Source organism: Trachurus japonicus, chromosome 23, assembly GCF_045865225.1.
Source record: "Trachurus japonicus isolate A0001 chromosome 23, Traja_1.0".
Taxonomy (NCBI): domain Eukaryota; kingdom Metazoa; phylum Chordata; class Actinopteri; order Carangiformes; family Carangidae; genus Trachurus; species Trachurus japonicus.
The window spans coordinates 705710-721690 of record NC_140929.1 but is presented as its reverse complement, the minus strand read 5'-3'; the positions used below and the strand labels follow the sequence as shown (position 1 = coordinate 721690).

The following is a 15981-nucleotide window of genomic DNA, read 5'->3' as shown; positions in this document are numbered from 1 at the left end:
TGCACGTTGCCTTCACGGACAGTTTTTCATCAACAGTCTCTGTATTTCCCTCTACAACAACTCTGTGTGGTAACGTTGTGTTATTATCTCATAGCGTGGTGAATGTGCAGCTCACAACTTGTCCACCAGAGCGTTGTGGAGTTTTGGGATTTTGTATTTGATGAGGGAAACCAAGAAATCCCATAATGAGCCTCCGTAGCGTAGCTCTGAGCAGCTTGCACCGACAATTAAAGGTAACGAACCTACTGCTATGACTATAGGGGTTATGGCAATGGGCCAGTTTGACTAAATGTTGAACTATCCCTTTAATAGATAAATGATAGATACAGAATACTAGATGTCACTGTTTTCCCCTCATTTCACACACTGCACCTTTAAATGTTCACGACAGCGATCAATAACATCCCACTGAGGAGGAAACACAGTCAACGACATCATGATTGATTATTGATTATTGAACAGAAACATGAACAAACTGAGGCCGGTTGTGTTTTTTGCTGCTTTTACTAAATATATTTAATTAAAATGATAAAATAAATAAATAATTTATTTGTACAACAGAGAAACACACATCGTCTACACACAAGCTTCAAAACATCAGAACCACATGTGTGTGTGTGTGTGTGTGTGTGAGAGAGAGTTTAAACAGAAGTATAAAGCACGGACTGGACCTTTAACTCTGACAGAAAGTCTCAAAGATGTTTCACAAAAAGTTTCATCACAAAATGTTGAAGTGTTTTGTACAAGCAGGTTAAAGCAGAGATGATGTCATCAGCTGTTTCACTTAATTGATCTTAATTTCAATTAAGCTGATTCAAACAAGTTAAAGGGATAGTTCACCCCAAAATTCAAATTTTCCTCCGTGGCTTCTCTGAGTTACAGCGGGGCTCCTGTAGGGGAGGAAATATTCATCAATATTAAACAATATCTCCCCAATACGCGTCTTGTCTTTCCGGTGTTAAGATGAGGTTTTCAAAATAAAGTTAAAAAGTAAATACTCGTTTAATCTGACTCCATTTAAAAATAACTTTACTTTAAATATTGGTGGAATTAAAAGTTAATCAATCATTTAAAATATAAACATTTTAAGAATCAATTCTGTTGTTAAGAAATCTGGAATCAGTCTTAGTTCAGTGATGGTATAGATATAGATTATTAAAACCACTCAGTGACCTTCTTAACATAGAAGAACAGCCCAGATGCCTGGGTTGAAGTATTCAGAGGTATAATAACATGATACTCAATTTCATACTTTATACTCAATTCAATTTTTGAATAGCGCCCAGTGAAACTTACCATATAACCAGAGACGTTCTAATAACTAAGATCTTTTAGACTTACTTAGTTCAGGGATGGCAGAAATAGACTTGAACTATTCAGTGACCTTCTTAACATAGAAGAACAGCCCAGACACCTGGGTTGAGATACAGCAGTGCATGTCCATATGACGGTTGCTAATGGATACCAACTGTCTTCGTAACAAAAAGACACACCAAAAAACATCCAGATACCTCCATGCTGCTCGTATGTAATGTCCCTCTGGTATTGAAGCCCCGACATGCGAAATTGTTCCGAAAATAATTAAAGAAGTCTATATTTTAAGCTTGTTTGTAGCGGAAGCTCCCAGTGTCTCAGTTCACTGCTTTGTCGGACACAATTTCTCATGTCGGGGCTTCAATACAAGAGGGACATTACAGACGAGCAGCATGGAGGTATTTGGATGTTTTTTGGTGTGTCTTTTTGGACGAAGAAAAGTGAGCTCCGTTCTAGAGGCTGACACGGGAGTGTTTTTTCAATCCCGTCCCGTCCCGCAAAATAATTCCCGTCCCATCCCGGTCCCGTGACAAAGTTAAAAAAAAATCCTGTCCCGTTCAAATCCCGAATAAATCACTCCCGAACCTGTCCTGTTCCCGTTTTTTTCTATTTTAGAACACAGTCGTCATAAACGATTGTGTTGACAGACACAGATCCCCCCCCCCCCCCTCAGCACACTGCAGGCTGAATGATAACAATTAGCGATAATGAACGCCCTCCTCGTCCTTTCTCTCTCCCTCTCTCTCTTTTTCTTTCTTTATTTTTTGCTTGTTAGCATCACCTGTTTAATGCGAGGTGGAGATTACGCCGCCGCCGCATCAGCTCACTCCTCTGACTGGCGGAAAACGTTTAATTGCCTATCGGTATGTTGATTTACACAGGTTATACTCTGCTACGTAGCCACGGCAGTGATCACTGAGGGTGAAGTGTAGCTGCATCGGTCCACACACTGAACTTGTGGACCGTTTTGAGCGCACCATCCGTAGCTACTGCCTGGCTTGTGCTTCTTTGAATGTTGCGCTTTGACTCCTGGTCCCGTTCACTCCCGTTTACATTTTTTCCCGTCACGTCCCGATCACGTGATTCAAAATAAATTGAATCCCGAGAAAATGTCATCCTGTACTCCGTTCTCAACCGTCATATGGACATGCACTGCTCAGCGAGACCCCCTGTAACTCAGAGAAGCCACGGAGGACTCTGAAACTTCTCCCAGCCCTTAGTCCACATGAGGGGGGAGTAGTAGATAATGAGTTGAGAAATTTGAATTTTGGCTGAACTATCCCAAAGTTTAAAGTATGGTGGCTGATTTAGGACATTTGTTGTTCTATCTCGGGTTCATTGACGACATCTGGTGCTGCAGTGAGTTTGACAAGAACACAAACCTCAAAAAATCTTGAAAAAAAGTAGAAAAAGACCAAAGTTTGTTGTTGTGGTGAAGTGAAAGTGAAACCTCAGAGTTGATCTGTGACTCTGAGTCCTCCAGTCTAGTCTGGTCTGGACTCACCGGTCCGACCAGACTGGAGATATTACTACATTCATTTAAATCACATCAGCATTGGGTTGAGCAACCAGAACCAGAACCAGAACCAGAACCAGAACCAGAACTCTGCAGGTGTGAAACCTCCAACAGGACCAGAGAGGATTTAACCGTCTGCAGGGAAGATGGCCGACATAGGTCCGTACCAGAAGCCACAACCAGAAGTTGGCCTTCTTTCGTGTAGATTATTCACCATTCACCGCTCCATATGTTTCATTTTCTATATATATTTTTTATTTTGCAGTTACATATTTACCGTAACTGCATGATTTATAGTTAAAGCAGAAGTAAGTGATATTTTTGTGTTAATCTAAGTCTTAAATAGTTGTATCTTCCGACAGCAATCACTTCTATAGAGTGTTTGGTCTGAAACACGGGTCTGTCAGTCACTCTGCTCTGCTCTGAGCCCAGGAGAAAACTTTCCTTGTATCCTACAACCTTTATCCAATGAGGAGAGAGAACGGCATAAAGGGGCAGTCCTCTCTGTGTGTGCAGCCAAGGGATGCGCCTGAATGTGGTGACGTAGGGACGAGGACCAATAGATCCATGACGAGGGCGGGGGCTGCTAACTCCATCTGCTGACAAGACGTTATGGTGTGTTCAGGGCAACTCGTAACTGGTGTTTTTCCGACCTGTGAAGTCGTACCAGTTCGATCTGGTACGAGTTCACGGGTCAGAAGTTACGAGTGGCCGTTATAGTGACTTTCACAGGTAAAACAGGTCGGAGAAACACGAGTGGGTTGCCTGGAACGCTACAAAGTCGTAAGTCGTGACTTGAAGCTGTAATTTACGATTTCAAAAGCCTGCCTCGAACGCAGCATTAGCCAAAACGACCAAATCATGTTTCAAAGATAAGAATTAAGAATAACAAAAGTTAAGATAAGTGAGTAAAAAACAAAACAAACTCATATCAAATAGAAGGGAAGAGAAAAAATAAAAACATACATTAAATCATCCAGGATTAAACAATTGTTACGCTACATTAGTCAGATCATTTTTGAACATTGAGTAGAGGTCTTTGGCATGTTTGGTTTGGACTTAATACATTTTAGGGACTTAATATGGAGATGGAATTCATTTAAAAAGTATGTGAAGATGGGTGGAGTTTTTAGATATTTGGTTTTGTGAATAAAGAATTTGGCTAAAGGATTAGTAAGACATTTATCCTTAAATCCAATTGTAGCACCGAATAAGTAACAAGACACATGAAAAAGACCGACTTCCTGTTGCGACTTCCTGTTTGGATTGGACCAATGGCGGCGCAGCGCCCGTGTCCCTGCAGACGGTTTCCTCTCCAGTGTTTTATCTGGAGGTTTTTCATCAACAATCTGTCGTCAGTTTGATAAGTTTTGTTAAAACCAGGACAAACCGTCCCGTTAGCGCCTCGTTAGCGCTTCGTTAGCTCGCCAACTCACCACGAGACTCAATGTAGCGAAGCAGATGATGTCGGTGTTGACGAACGGCTACCGGCGTTAGCTTAGCTTAGCTTCTACCACATGCATCGACCACTGCAGCGCTGCACTGACACGCTACGGTCAGCTAGCCAACAAGCTATAGCCAACAAGCTAGCCAACAAGCTACCAAAACAAAACACAGACTCTGATGCGTTCATGGCGACGCAGTCACATCAAAACAGAGTAATGTCTGGCTGCAGCCTGTAGGACTGAATATTTATTGATTGAACATTATTATTATTTGAACTTTAGTAAACGTTCCGGTACATTTTGACGACTTAACTTGCCATCGTAATTCTTCGGGGGGGGGTTTTCGTAGGATAGGTCCGGGAAAGTCCCACCTTTCCCCCCTCTGATTGGCTAGTAACCTAAAATACGAACAAACTGACAGTTTAAGTGTATTTTGGTGCCATAGTGAAGCGGTTTGCATTTTCGCCTGTGGTGTGGTGAATCCATGTTCGATCCCCGCTGGTTTCACATTCCGAAAAAATTTAGTTTTTAAATTTATATTCCAAGTTTCCTACTGGACTCTCTCTCTCTATCTGGCCTGTCTAGCCTCTACCGCGTCTTTTTACTGAACTTAACCAACTCCTTTCTTCATTGCCTAAACCCAACCAATGGCAGTTTGTGGGCGTGGCAAGTGGAGGGACGAGGTCACGTGACAGCACCTGGCCGTCTGGCCGTGTCCTACAGGCTGCAGCCGGACGTTATAGTCAAAACACGGCACAGAAAGAAACTAGAGTTCAAATCTGAAGTAGAAAACTGGCGAGCTGAGAACTTCCAAGATGGCCGCCGGCCGGGACACGAAGAAGAAGAAGAAGAAGAAGAAGAAGAAGAAGAAGCCCTTTGTACAAACTGAACACATTCTGTTTCTGTGAGTTGAATAAAGTTTTTTTATCGTTCAGAGTTTCTAGACGAAGGTGTTGGGCGGGTTGGCGCTGGTCAGCCACGCCACCTTCTTCTCCTTGGCGTCGCGGTCGAACGCCTCGTAGACGGCGGCGTCCTTGGCGACCGTCTTGGCGGGGACGTCCACCACGCCCACGTAGTTCCTCTTGGCCATGCGCGAGCTCGCCGTGATGGTGTAGGCGTTGCTACGGTAACACTTCATGGACGACATGCAGAAGGTCTCCCGCATGCCGCGCCGGAAGTTGGCGTTGTAGACGGAGTAGAGCGTCGGCTTGGACGCCGCCGAGCTGAAGGACACGAAGGCCACGGCGGCGAAGAAGAGCAGCGAGCGCCGCCGGTCGGGCCCGTCCGCCGCCTCGCCGCCGCCGCCGCCGCCGCCGGGCCGCCACAGCTGCGCGGCGAAGAACGGCGTCCACGTGAGGAAGAAGACGGAGTTCAGCATGAGGAACATCTTGATGGTCTTGACTTTAGTCCGCGGGACGATGTTGGTGGTGCGCCGCACCGCGTGGCCGTCGGCGCCGATCCTCCAGATGTGGCGGACCACGCGCCGGTAGAACGCCGCCACCAGCGCCGCCGGCACCGCGAAGCCCAGCAGGAAGTGGACCGCGGCGAAGGCCACGCCGCCCCAGCTGCCGGCCGGGAGGAAGAAGTCACAGTCGCCGTGGTCGCCACCCGACCCGTAGAGGAAGAGGCACGGCGAGACGAAGGCGGCGGCCGACAGCCACGACGCCACGATCATCTTCTTGGCCTTCTCCCGCGACACCTTTATTGATTGTGAAAAATGGAAATTAATCTCAATGAATCTCGCTCAAATGGAGCTTTTGGACTTTCTGGCAGAGCAAGATGGTTTGAGTAAGCTGATGGAAGAATTACTCCCCAAATATGCCTGGCTCAGGGACGGTAGATGGAAATCAAGGTGTGCCGAAAGTGTTTTCTGGATCATAATAAGCACTATAGTAACAGTGGCATGCACATTCAGGGTACCAATTGTCTGGAATATGGTATTATTTCCTTGACAGTAATTATAGGTGCCATTTTAAACTTCACTCTCTGATATTTTCAAGTATCTAAATGAAACACTGTATTTTAGCCTTCAATTCAATTCAATTTTAATTTATTTAAAAGGGACAGTGTACAGTTAAAACATAAATGTTGCCATTTGATGCACTATACCAGATTGTAGCTTTAAGCTAATTTGCATCTGTAGTCCCTTGGCAGGTCACAAAAATACAAAACACAGGGTTCTTACGGATCCTTAAAAAGTCTTAAAAGGCATTGAATTCATTAATCTAAAAAGGCCTTAATTGGCATTCAAATGTCTTAAATCAATTTTTCAAAAGTCTTAAAAATGTTAACACATGGTAAGTGGTATTTTATGGTTGTAATTAGTCTCAAATCTCAAAATAATTGGTAACATTCTGACATAGAGAAGTTAGTGGCGGCCGTCAACGCTAAATTTCTCACCGCCACCAGCTCCAGAGTCAGTGGTTGTTTTGTTTTGTTTTTCGGACTTTTTATGCATTTATTTTGAAAGGACAGCTGGAAAGAGACATTTATTTTGAAAGGACAGCTGGAAAGAGACACAATCCAATGTTCATGTAGCAGTCACTTTACCTTGGATCACATAGGAAACTGGCTAAAATTGTCCCTGTAACCCTATGTAATTGATGTGGTGGTTTTTTTTTTTGTGGGGGGGGGTTTCTGCATTTGTGTTTATTATGAATTCGGTATTAAATTTTGTTTCAAGTGGCTTTAAAAAAGTCTTTAAAAGTCTTAAATTTAACTTGGCTTAAGCTGTAGGAACCCTGAACACAGTAACAAGACAAATTCAACAGTATACAGGGATAAAACACCTTGAAGCTGAGCGGATGCACGATGGTGTAGAAGCGGTCGACGGCGATGGACAGCAGCACGCACACCTGCACGCCGGGACACAGGTGCTGCAGGAAGCGCACGGCCCTGCAGGCGGCGGCGCCCAGCGGCCAGCCGCCCCACGCCACCTGCAGCAGCACGAAGGGAGCGCCGCCCACGCTCAGCAGCAGGTCGGCGCACGCCATCGACACCTGCAACGGAAACGATGATGTTTATTTACCTACAACCCTCGACTGAACTTTCAAGACGTATGAACTTTAGGTGAACTTCGGAGAAAGTGCAAGTTGCACCTGTTCTGCTGTGTTATTTTGTGATGATTACGCTTAAGGGGATACGCCAACATTTTTTTACATGTCTTGCCTTACTCCTGAGTCCATGACCAGCAGATAGACACCATCCTTTCAACTGTGTGTGCAGTAACAAGGGAGATAGAGCCGTATCGCCGTAATTAGCTTAGCTCAAACACTGGAAGTGTATGGGTAGTGTTAGCCTGCCTCCATCTAAAGTCGCTAATTAGCTTAGCTCAAACACTGGAAGTGTATGGGTAGTGTTAGCCTGCCTCCATCTAAAGTCGCTAATTAGCTTAGCTCAAACGCTGGAAGTGTATGGGTAGTGTTAGCCTGCCTCCACCTAAAGTCGCTAATTAGCTTAGCTCAAATGCTGGAAGTGTATAGGTAGTGTTAGCCTGCCTCCTACCTAAAGTTGCTAATTAGCTTAGCTCAAACACTGGAAGTGTATGGGTAGTGTTAGCCTGCCTCCACCTAAAGTCATCAGAGAAACTCTTCAGCAACTATAAACGGAAACCGGCGGGCCGATCTTCGTCTCAGAGCTGACAAAACTCTCCGGTAAGGCATCTTGAGCGGTCAAATGCCGCTAACGGGACCAGATCGGTCAAAACGGAGGGTTCAAGCAAAGACGCTTTATTTTGGTTCAAGCTAGCTACATCGAGGGTAGGTTAGCTTCCTGTTTCAAAGTAAAAGCACAAATTCTATCGTCATGGTTTTCTGTATGTAAAGGGCAGCGGGTGTTTTATTTTGTGAAAGTAACCGGAAGTGCGTTGGTCACAACGGCTAGCTTGAGTAGCGCCAAATTCGTCCCAACAAAATATTAAACAGCTGGTATTTAGACAAATTAACGACACACTGCTGATCTAAACGGCTACTTTCTCACCTAAACATGTTTGAAATGTGGATAAAGTGATATATTTACAGAGTTTAGAACTTTAGAGCTAAAATGAAATCAGCTTCTGACTGCTGATTTCAGCTCGGGTAGGAGGCAGGCTAACACTACCCATACACTTCCAGTGTTTGAGCTAAGCTAATTAGCGTCTTTAGGTGGAGGCAGGCTAACACTACCCATACACTTCCAGTGTTTGAGCTAAGCTAATTAGCGACTTTAGGTGGAGGCAGGCTAACACTACCCATACACTTCCAGCGTTTGAGCTAAGCTAATTAGCGACTTTAGGTGGAGGCAGGTTAACACTACCTATACACTTCCAGCGTTTGAGCTAAGCTAATTACGGCGATACGGCTCTATCTCCATGGTTACTGCACGCACAGTGGAAAGGATGGTGTCTATCTGCTGGTCATGGACTCGGGAGTGAGGCAAGACACGGAAAAAATCCCTTTAAAGGAAATTTCCACCACAACTCACCACGAAGTAGTTGGTGGTGGACTGCGTGCGGCGGCTGCGGTGGATGACCAGACAGACCAGAGCATTGCCCAGGATGGAGACCAGCCACAGCAGCGCGAACACCAATCCCAGCGCGGCGACTTCGCCCGCAGTCAGCTCATAGGAGGCGGCGGCGGCGGTGGTGGCGGTGGCGTTGGGCGCGGCGGTGGGGGGCGTGGCCGTGGCGGTGGGGGGCGGGGCCTCAGTGGAGTTTTCCCTCTGGGAGAAGTTGAAGGACATGTAATAGAAGTAGCACGGAGAGAGGAGGGAGGGGGCGACTCCAACGGTGTTCGACTGCTGGGCGTAAACCATCGCTACGCTGCGGCGCCGGGGGGGACGAGCTGGGGAGGAAACACAACGTCGTTACTGATACTGACAGTAATAAAAACTATCAAAACGTTTCACCACTAAATAATAGTGTAGTTATTTAGAACGTTCGCCTTGTTGTTTACACTTCTTCCTGGTAGAAAACCAGCATGAGAACAATAGTGACAGACGAGAGTTTCACTATATTTATCTAATTTTTCATGTCACTATATCACCGTTTAGACTAATCTGATGTTTGTAAAGTTTATAAAACCAATGATTGGACAAACATTACTATTTCTGTGTGCACATTTTTGTAATTAGTCATGGTTATCATAGATTAGCCGGGCTAACGGTTAGCTACCTGTTTAACTTTAATAACTCAGTGACTCAATAAACGCTCCATGAAAAAATATTTTCTCCAGCGGATATCTGAGTTCCAACATGACTGAGCTAAAGCAGAAGTCAGGTGAATGTGTGTGTTAATCTAAGTCTTAAATAGTTGTATCTTCCGACAGCAATCACTTCTATAGAGTGTTTGGTCTGAAACACGGGTCTGTCAGTCACTCTGCTCTGCTCTGAGCCCAGGAGAAAACTTTCCTTGTATCCTACAACCTTTATCCAATGAGGAGAGAGAACGGCATAAAGGGGCAGTCCTCTCTGTGTGTGCAGCCAAGGGATGCGCCTGAATGTGGTGACGTAGGGACGAGGACCAATAGATCCATGACGAGGGCGGGGGCTGCTAACTCCATCTGCTGACAAGACGTTATGGTGCGTTCAAGGCAACTCGTAACTGGTGTTTTTTCGACCTGTGAACTCGTACCAGTTCGATCTGGTACGAGTTCACGGGTCAGAAGTTACGAGTGGCCGTTATAGTGACTTTCACAGGTAAAACAGGTCGGAGAAACACGAGTGGGTTGCCTGGAACGCTACAAAGTCGTAAGTTGTGACTTGAAGCTGTAATTTACGGTTTCAAAAGCCTGCCTGGAACGCAGCATTAGCCAAAACCACCGGATCGCTTACTTCTGCTTTAATATTCATGGAGATGTAGCACTGGCTATTTGGCTAGCTTTTTGAAAGAGTTTTTTTTTACTGTACATGCAGGCATACATAAGGTGAATAGCTGCTAACTGTTTTCTAAAGGCTTGCCTTGTTTACCATTAACAAATCTTGCATTAATTGCTCGCCGCCATGTTGAAAAGGTCAGAGGTTATTTTCATCTCGGCAGCTCGGGCATCAAAACATTCTACGAGTTTCCCAGTGGAAAATATGAACACATGAGAGGGTGTTCATGTGAAACTTTTCACCTCGTCTTTTGGTATTTACCATAATTACCATAGCACATGAAGGCACCATAAAACTCTCAGTTACTTGACTCAAAATGTCTCATCACCAGTGGTGGACAGTAACGGAGTAAATTTACTTGAGTACTGTACTTAAGTACATATCCAGAGGATTTGTACTTTACTTGAGTATTAGATTTCTTTGGTACTTATTACTCTTACTTGAATACATTTCCAAGACAAATATTAGTACTTTTACTGGAGTTAATTCCTAGGAAGGCTGAAAAGTACTGGTTACTTTCAGGTCTTTTTATAAAATCCTATTGGACGTTAATCTGTCCAGGTGAGGAAGAAAACTGAAAACCAGAGTTAGTTTCAGATCAACAGGAGGTTTGGGGGATTGAGTAATTTGACATATTTGAGCTTTTTATTAAAGGGACAACGAGGAGTTTCTCCATCGGCAAAACGAAAAATTCCGTGACAATAAAAAAGTCTGATATTAATGTGGATGAATCTACGCTACCCACACTTGTTAATGGGCCCATTTTAGATAAATATATATAATATATAAGGGAGATAGTCCGGAGTTTGGACTGTTTAGGCTGTAAAAATGTCCTAAAGGAGGTAGTTTCCAGTAAACTCTGGACTATCTCCCTTCAGGACACTTGGATTGCAGTGGACGAGCAGTGTGGAGGAATATTAAAGGGCTGTTGTGTAGTTTTATGGATGTTTTTGTGTCGGGCCCTATTACTCTCATATAAAGTTTTGGTTGGACTACGAACCGGCCTCCCGGGTCTCCAGATGACTTTGAGGAATAAAAAACATCAGCATGAGGGGGAGGCAACAACAACTGATGAATTTCATTTTTTTGTGAACTATTACTTTAAGTCTCAGATGATTATTATCATTCCACCTTAAAGGTCCATTGTGTAGGAATTCCTCCCATCTAGCGTTGTGGTTGTATATCTCAAGCAACCCAATCGTATTTTTCATGCTGCATTCCCGTGAAATTGGGCAGACGGCAGACGGACGACAGCCGCTGCACGAAACGGCATAAACAAGCCTCTATGTAAACAAGTGGCAAACTACAACAATGTTTGAGGGTAACATTTATGCTTTTTTGTAAATGTCTGTTTTTGGTATTTTGTTATTATTTGTGTGAAACCTCGGACGTCATGGGACGCAAGACAAATTTCAGAGTGATCTGACAATAAAGTGTAATCTTATCTAATCTTATCTTACTCCGGAGTATTCATCAGCATGAGGGGGAGGCAACAATGACTGATGAATTTCATTTTTTTGGTGAACTATTCCTTTAAAACATCTCTAATGAATAAAGTCTCAGCTAACGAGGACGAGTCTCACCTATCACCAGTCATCGACTCGTCTTCACACCAACACAGTGACGTGACGTCACGGTTCCCAGGCTGCTCGGGGTTAATTTCATTAACGAGTCACATGGTTCGGTCCCCTGAGGCTCCGCCCCCTGAGGCTCCGCCCCCCGAGGCCTCGAGCTCGTTAACGCTCAGAGGAACTCCTGAGGGACCGAGTTTCCTCTGAGCAGCGACTTCATATCATCATCATATATAACGACTTCGATCACCGATCAATAACACATCCTTTATTATCATTATCATCGCTAGAGTCTGTGTTTTTATTCTACTGGAGCTGCTTTGACTCACTGATTTCCTGCAAAGGGTTAATAAAGTTTTATTCTATTTTATTCTATAATCAGAGTTTAAAGGTTATAGCTACAACTTTTTCATCAAAAGGATTAATTAAGACCTTCAACCTCTTATGTATTCACTGTTAATGTTAAAGGGATAGTTCAACATTTTGGCAAATTGGCCCATTGCCATAATCGCTATAGTCATAGCAGTAGGTTCATTACCTTTAATTGTCGGTGTAAGCTATTTTCAGTACGGCGGAGCGCAGCAGCTGGCTGCTCAGAGCTATGCTATGGAGGCTAATGGAATTTCTTGGTTTCCCTCATTAAACTCATCAAATTCAACATCCCAAAACTCCACAGCGCTTTTGTAGACAAGTTGTGAGCTGCACAACCACCACGCTATGAGATAATGACGGAACGATACGAAACGGAGCCGTTTTCGAGGTAAATTCATACAAAACCGCTGATGCGCGTTGCGTTCAGGGACAGTTTTTCAGCAAGCAGACTCCGTATTTACCCTGTATTTACCTCGAAAACGGCTCCGTTTCGTATCGTTCCGTCATTATCTCATAGCGTGGTGGTTGTGCAGGTCACAACTTGTCTACAAAAGCGCTGTGGAGTTTTGGGGTGTTGAATTTGATGAGTTTAATGAGGGAAACCAAGAAATTCCCTTAGCCTCCATAGCGTAGCTCTGAGCAGCCAGCTGCTGCGCTCCGCCGTACTGAAAATAGCTTACACCTACAATTAAAGGTAATGAACCTACTGCTATGACTATAGCGATTATGGCAATGGGCCAATTTGCCAAAATGTTGAACTATCCCTTTAAGTTTAGTGTTGTAGTTTAGTAGTAGTGTCAATTAATTATTAAAATTTAAATGATTTCTGCTAAAATGACTGTGTTGTTCTCTCTTGGCCCAATTTACCTGAACCTTCATCGTACCTCGAGAGGGAATATCCCGATACTTTAACTCTCATAATTCCAAAATAATTATACTTTTTAATTTATTTTTCACACAGAAACATTTAAGAGACCTAGCCTATATGTCGATTTTTAAAAATATCAATGGATTTCATGCATAGCGTTTTTGATGGTCTTATTAATCGTTTACCAAAAAGTGGCCCATTTTACCTGACTTCACCTACAGTTTAAAGTTAGAAATCTAAATCTTGTGATCGATCGATCAGTTTAATAGAATAGAGAATAGTTCATTCAATCTTTAAACATTTATATTTAATCGATGATTTCATCAATTTATCGTTTTGTTTGTTAAAATCTGAACTTTGATCAACTATAAATTATTGATGAGACTCATTGATCCGTGTTGTTAACGATCAGCTGTTTCAGTCATCCACCGGTGTGACGCGCTACCCAGGTAAATGACGTCACACGCAGCAGCCAATCACCACACAGTTTCAGTTTGTTGTTGTCGAGGCTTCGTGATTATTTGGTGGGTTTTTTTTTTAAATTAAATTAATCAGGAAATTAAAACGTTCAATCGATCCGATCGACGTCACCGTGACGTCACTGTCTGTCGATAGCCTACACCGTTGTTGTGTTGTTGTTGATGCTGCACAACAACAACAACAACAGCAGCAAAAACAACACACACACACACACACACACCGAGCTGCTGCAGATGATTATTATTATTATTATTAATGATCACTGATAAATTAACCCTTTCATGACGTCATCATCATCGATCCCTGATCAACCAGATAGAAACAGAAGCAGCTGCATCCTGATCCGGCCTGCGACGGGAAACTGGACCACAAACCTGCTGATCCGGATCGAACCGGACCTAGACCTGGACCAGGACCTGGTCTAGGTCTGGGTCCGGGATTCGGACCCAGACCGAGAGTCTTTTGGGGGGAAACGGCGCCGTTTTTAGACGGAAACTCACCGGCGGAGAAGAAGCGACGAGAAGCCGCCGCTGCTTCATGATGATGGAGGGATACCGTGATTCAGAGGAGGAGGGAGGGAGGGAGGAGGAAGAGGAGGGAGGGAGGGAGAGGAGGGGGGAGAAAGAGAAGGAAGGAGGGAGGGAGGGGAGGGGAGAGGAGGGAGGGAGGGAGAGAAGGAGGGAGGGAGGGGGGAGAAAGAGAAGGAAGGAGGGAGGGAGGGAGAAGAAGAGGAGGGGAGAAGAAGAGGAGGAGGGGGAGGAGGAAGAGGAGGAGGGAGGGAGAAGAGGAAGAAGAGGAGGGAGGAAGAAAAGGGAGAGGAGGAGGAGGGAGAGAAGGGAGGGAGGGAGGAGGGGAGGGGAGGAAGGGGAGAGGAGTGAGGGAGGGGGAGGAGGGAGAAGAGGAGGGAGGGAGGGAGAGAAGGAAGGGGAGGGGGGAGAAAAGGGAGGGAGGGAGAGGAGTGAGGAAGAAGAGGAGGGAGGAGGGAGAGAAGGAAGGAGGGAGGGAGAAGAAGTTTTTTTTTCTATATATATATATTTTTTAACTTATTTATTCTATATTATTACTAATTAATTAACTATGTATAAATGTATTTGTTTTCCCATAATGCTTTGTATATCAATATTGTACATCACAGTCGTGCCAATAAAGCTTATTGAAATTGAAACTGAGGGAGAAGAAGAGGAGGAGGAGGAAGTCCGAGCGGCCATGACACCTGTCAGAGTGATGAAGAGGAGGCAGCAGGAGGAAGATGTGCAGCCTATAGAATATTAATGATATATTAATGATGTAATGTGATAATGTAATATAATTAAATTATGATATAAAACACTTATTAGATGTTTCTCTCTCAATTCAATTCAATTTCAATTTCAATAAACTTTATTGGCACGACTGTGATGTACAATATTGCCAAAGCATTGGGGCAGCGATACAAATACATATAGTTAATTAATTAGTAATAATATAGAATAAATAAGTAAAAAAATAAATAAATAAATAAATTAAATATATATATATTAAAAAAAGAAGTTAAAAAAAGAAGTGAGGTGTGTGTGTGTGTGTGTCTCTCTCTCCTCCTGCTCTGATGCTGACGGGGCTGATGATGTCGCAGCAGCAGCGCGTCGCCGTGGCAACCACAGCTGAGGAGACGGGTGATTTTCCAACAGGCCGGTTGGTTGCCATGGGAAACCAACAATGGTGCTGATGGATGGATGGGATGGATGGGAGGGAGGGAGGAGGAGGAGGAGGAGAGTGTGTGTGTGTTTCTTATCTAAAGATTAAAGACGTTAAAAGGAAGTCGTTACTGTGATTAATCATGATGACGTCAATGTGAATCAATAAATCAATAACAGAAACAAATCAGTGGTTTTATTATTTCTGATCAAATTATAATTAAAGGGATAGTTCACCCAAAATTGAAATTTCACTTCAATTTCAAATTTGAATTTTTTGCGTGAACTATCCCTTTAATTAACATTGATTAATGTTTGTTTGTGTTTTTAAGGTGGAACCACACAGATACACAATGTTTGTTTGTTTGTTTATTTGTTTATTTATTTACAGTTTTCCAAACAGTCGGGGCGTTTTGATGCTGATTATTGACAAAACAAAACGAAACATGAACAAAAAAACTTCACCATCTGAAGAGGAAGATGCTTGTTGCTATGACGACGTAAAGAAGAAGAAGAGCTGATATATTGATTATTGATTGGTACTAAAACAGAACAATAAATAAAGTCGGTCCTTTAATCAACGTTAATTAACTCAAAACACTGAAACGGGCCTCGATCTGACCTTTAATTAATTAAACACACGTCGTCATGGAGACGTTAACGAGTCCCTCGTATGGAGCTACTGTACATTTGTGTCTTTATTATTCAATTTACTTCACTTTAATTAAAAAAAAACATTTCAGGGGCGGTGCGTGGCGCAGTGGTTAGAGCGGCCGCCCCATGTAGAGGCTGCAGTCCTCAACGCAGGCGTCCCCGGTTCGAATCCCGCGCCGGGCGGACCTTTCCTGCATGTCATTCCCCCTCTCCCTGCCTCCCCCTTTCCTGTCTCTAT

The 15981-nt window shown here is 43.8% G+C and overlaps 1 protein-coding gene across 1 annotated transcript; it reads right to left on the bottom strand.

The window, feature by feature from the left end:
- Positions 1-5132: 5132 nt before the first annotated feature.
- On the bottom strand, positions 5133-13953 carry gpr19 (G protein-coupled receptor 19). The gene is made up of 4 exons (XM_085769278.1): positions 13917-13953; positions 8737-9095; positions 7065-7274; positions 5133-5974 (listed from the first exon to the last, which is right to left on the bottom strand). The coding sequence occupies exons 2-4, from the start codon at positions 9064-9066 to the stop codon at positions 5216-5218; spliced, it is 1299 nt and encodes a 432-aa protein (XP_085625404.1). The 5' UTR covers positions 9067-9095; positions 13917-13953; the 3' UTR covers positions 5133-5215.
- Positions 13954-15981: the final 2028 nt, after the last annotated feature.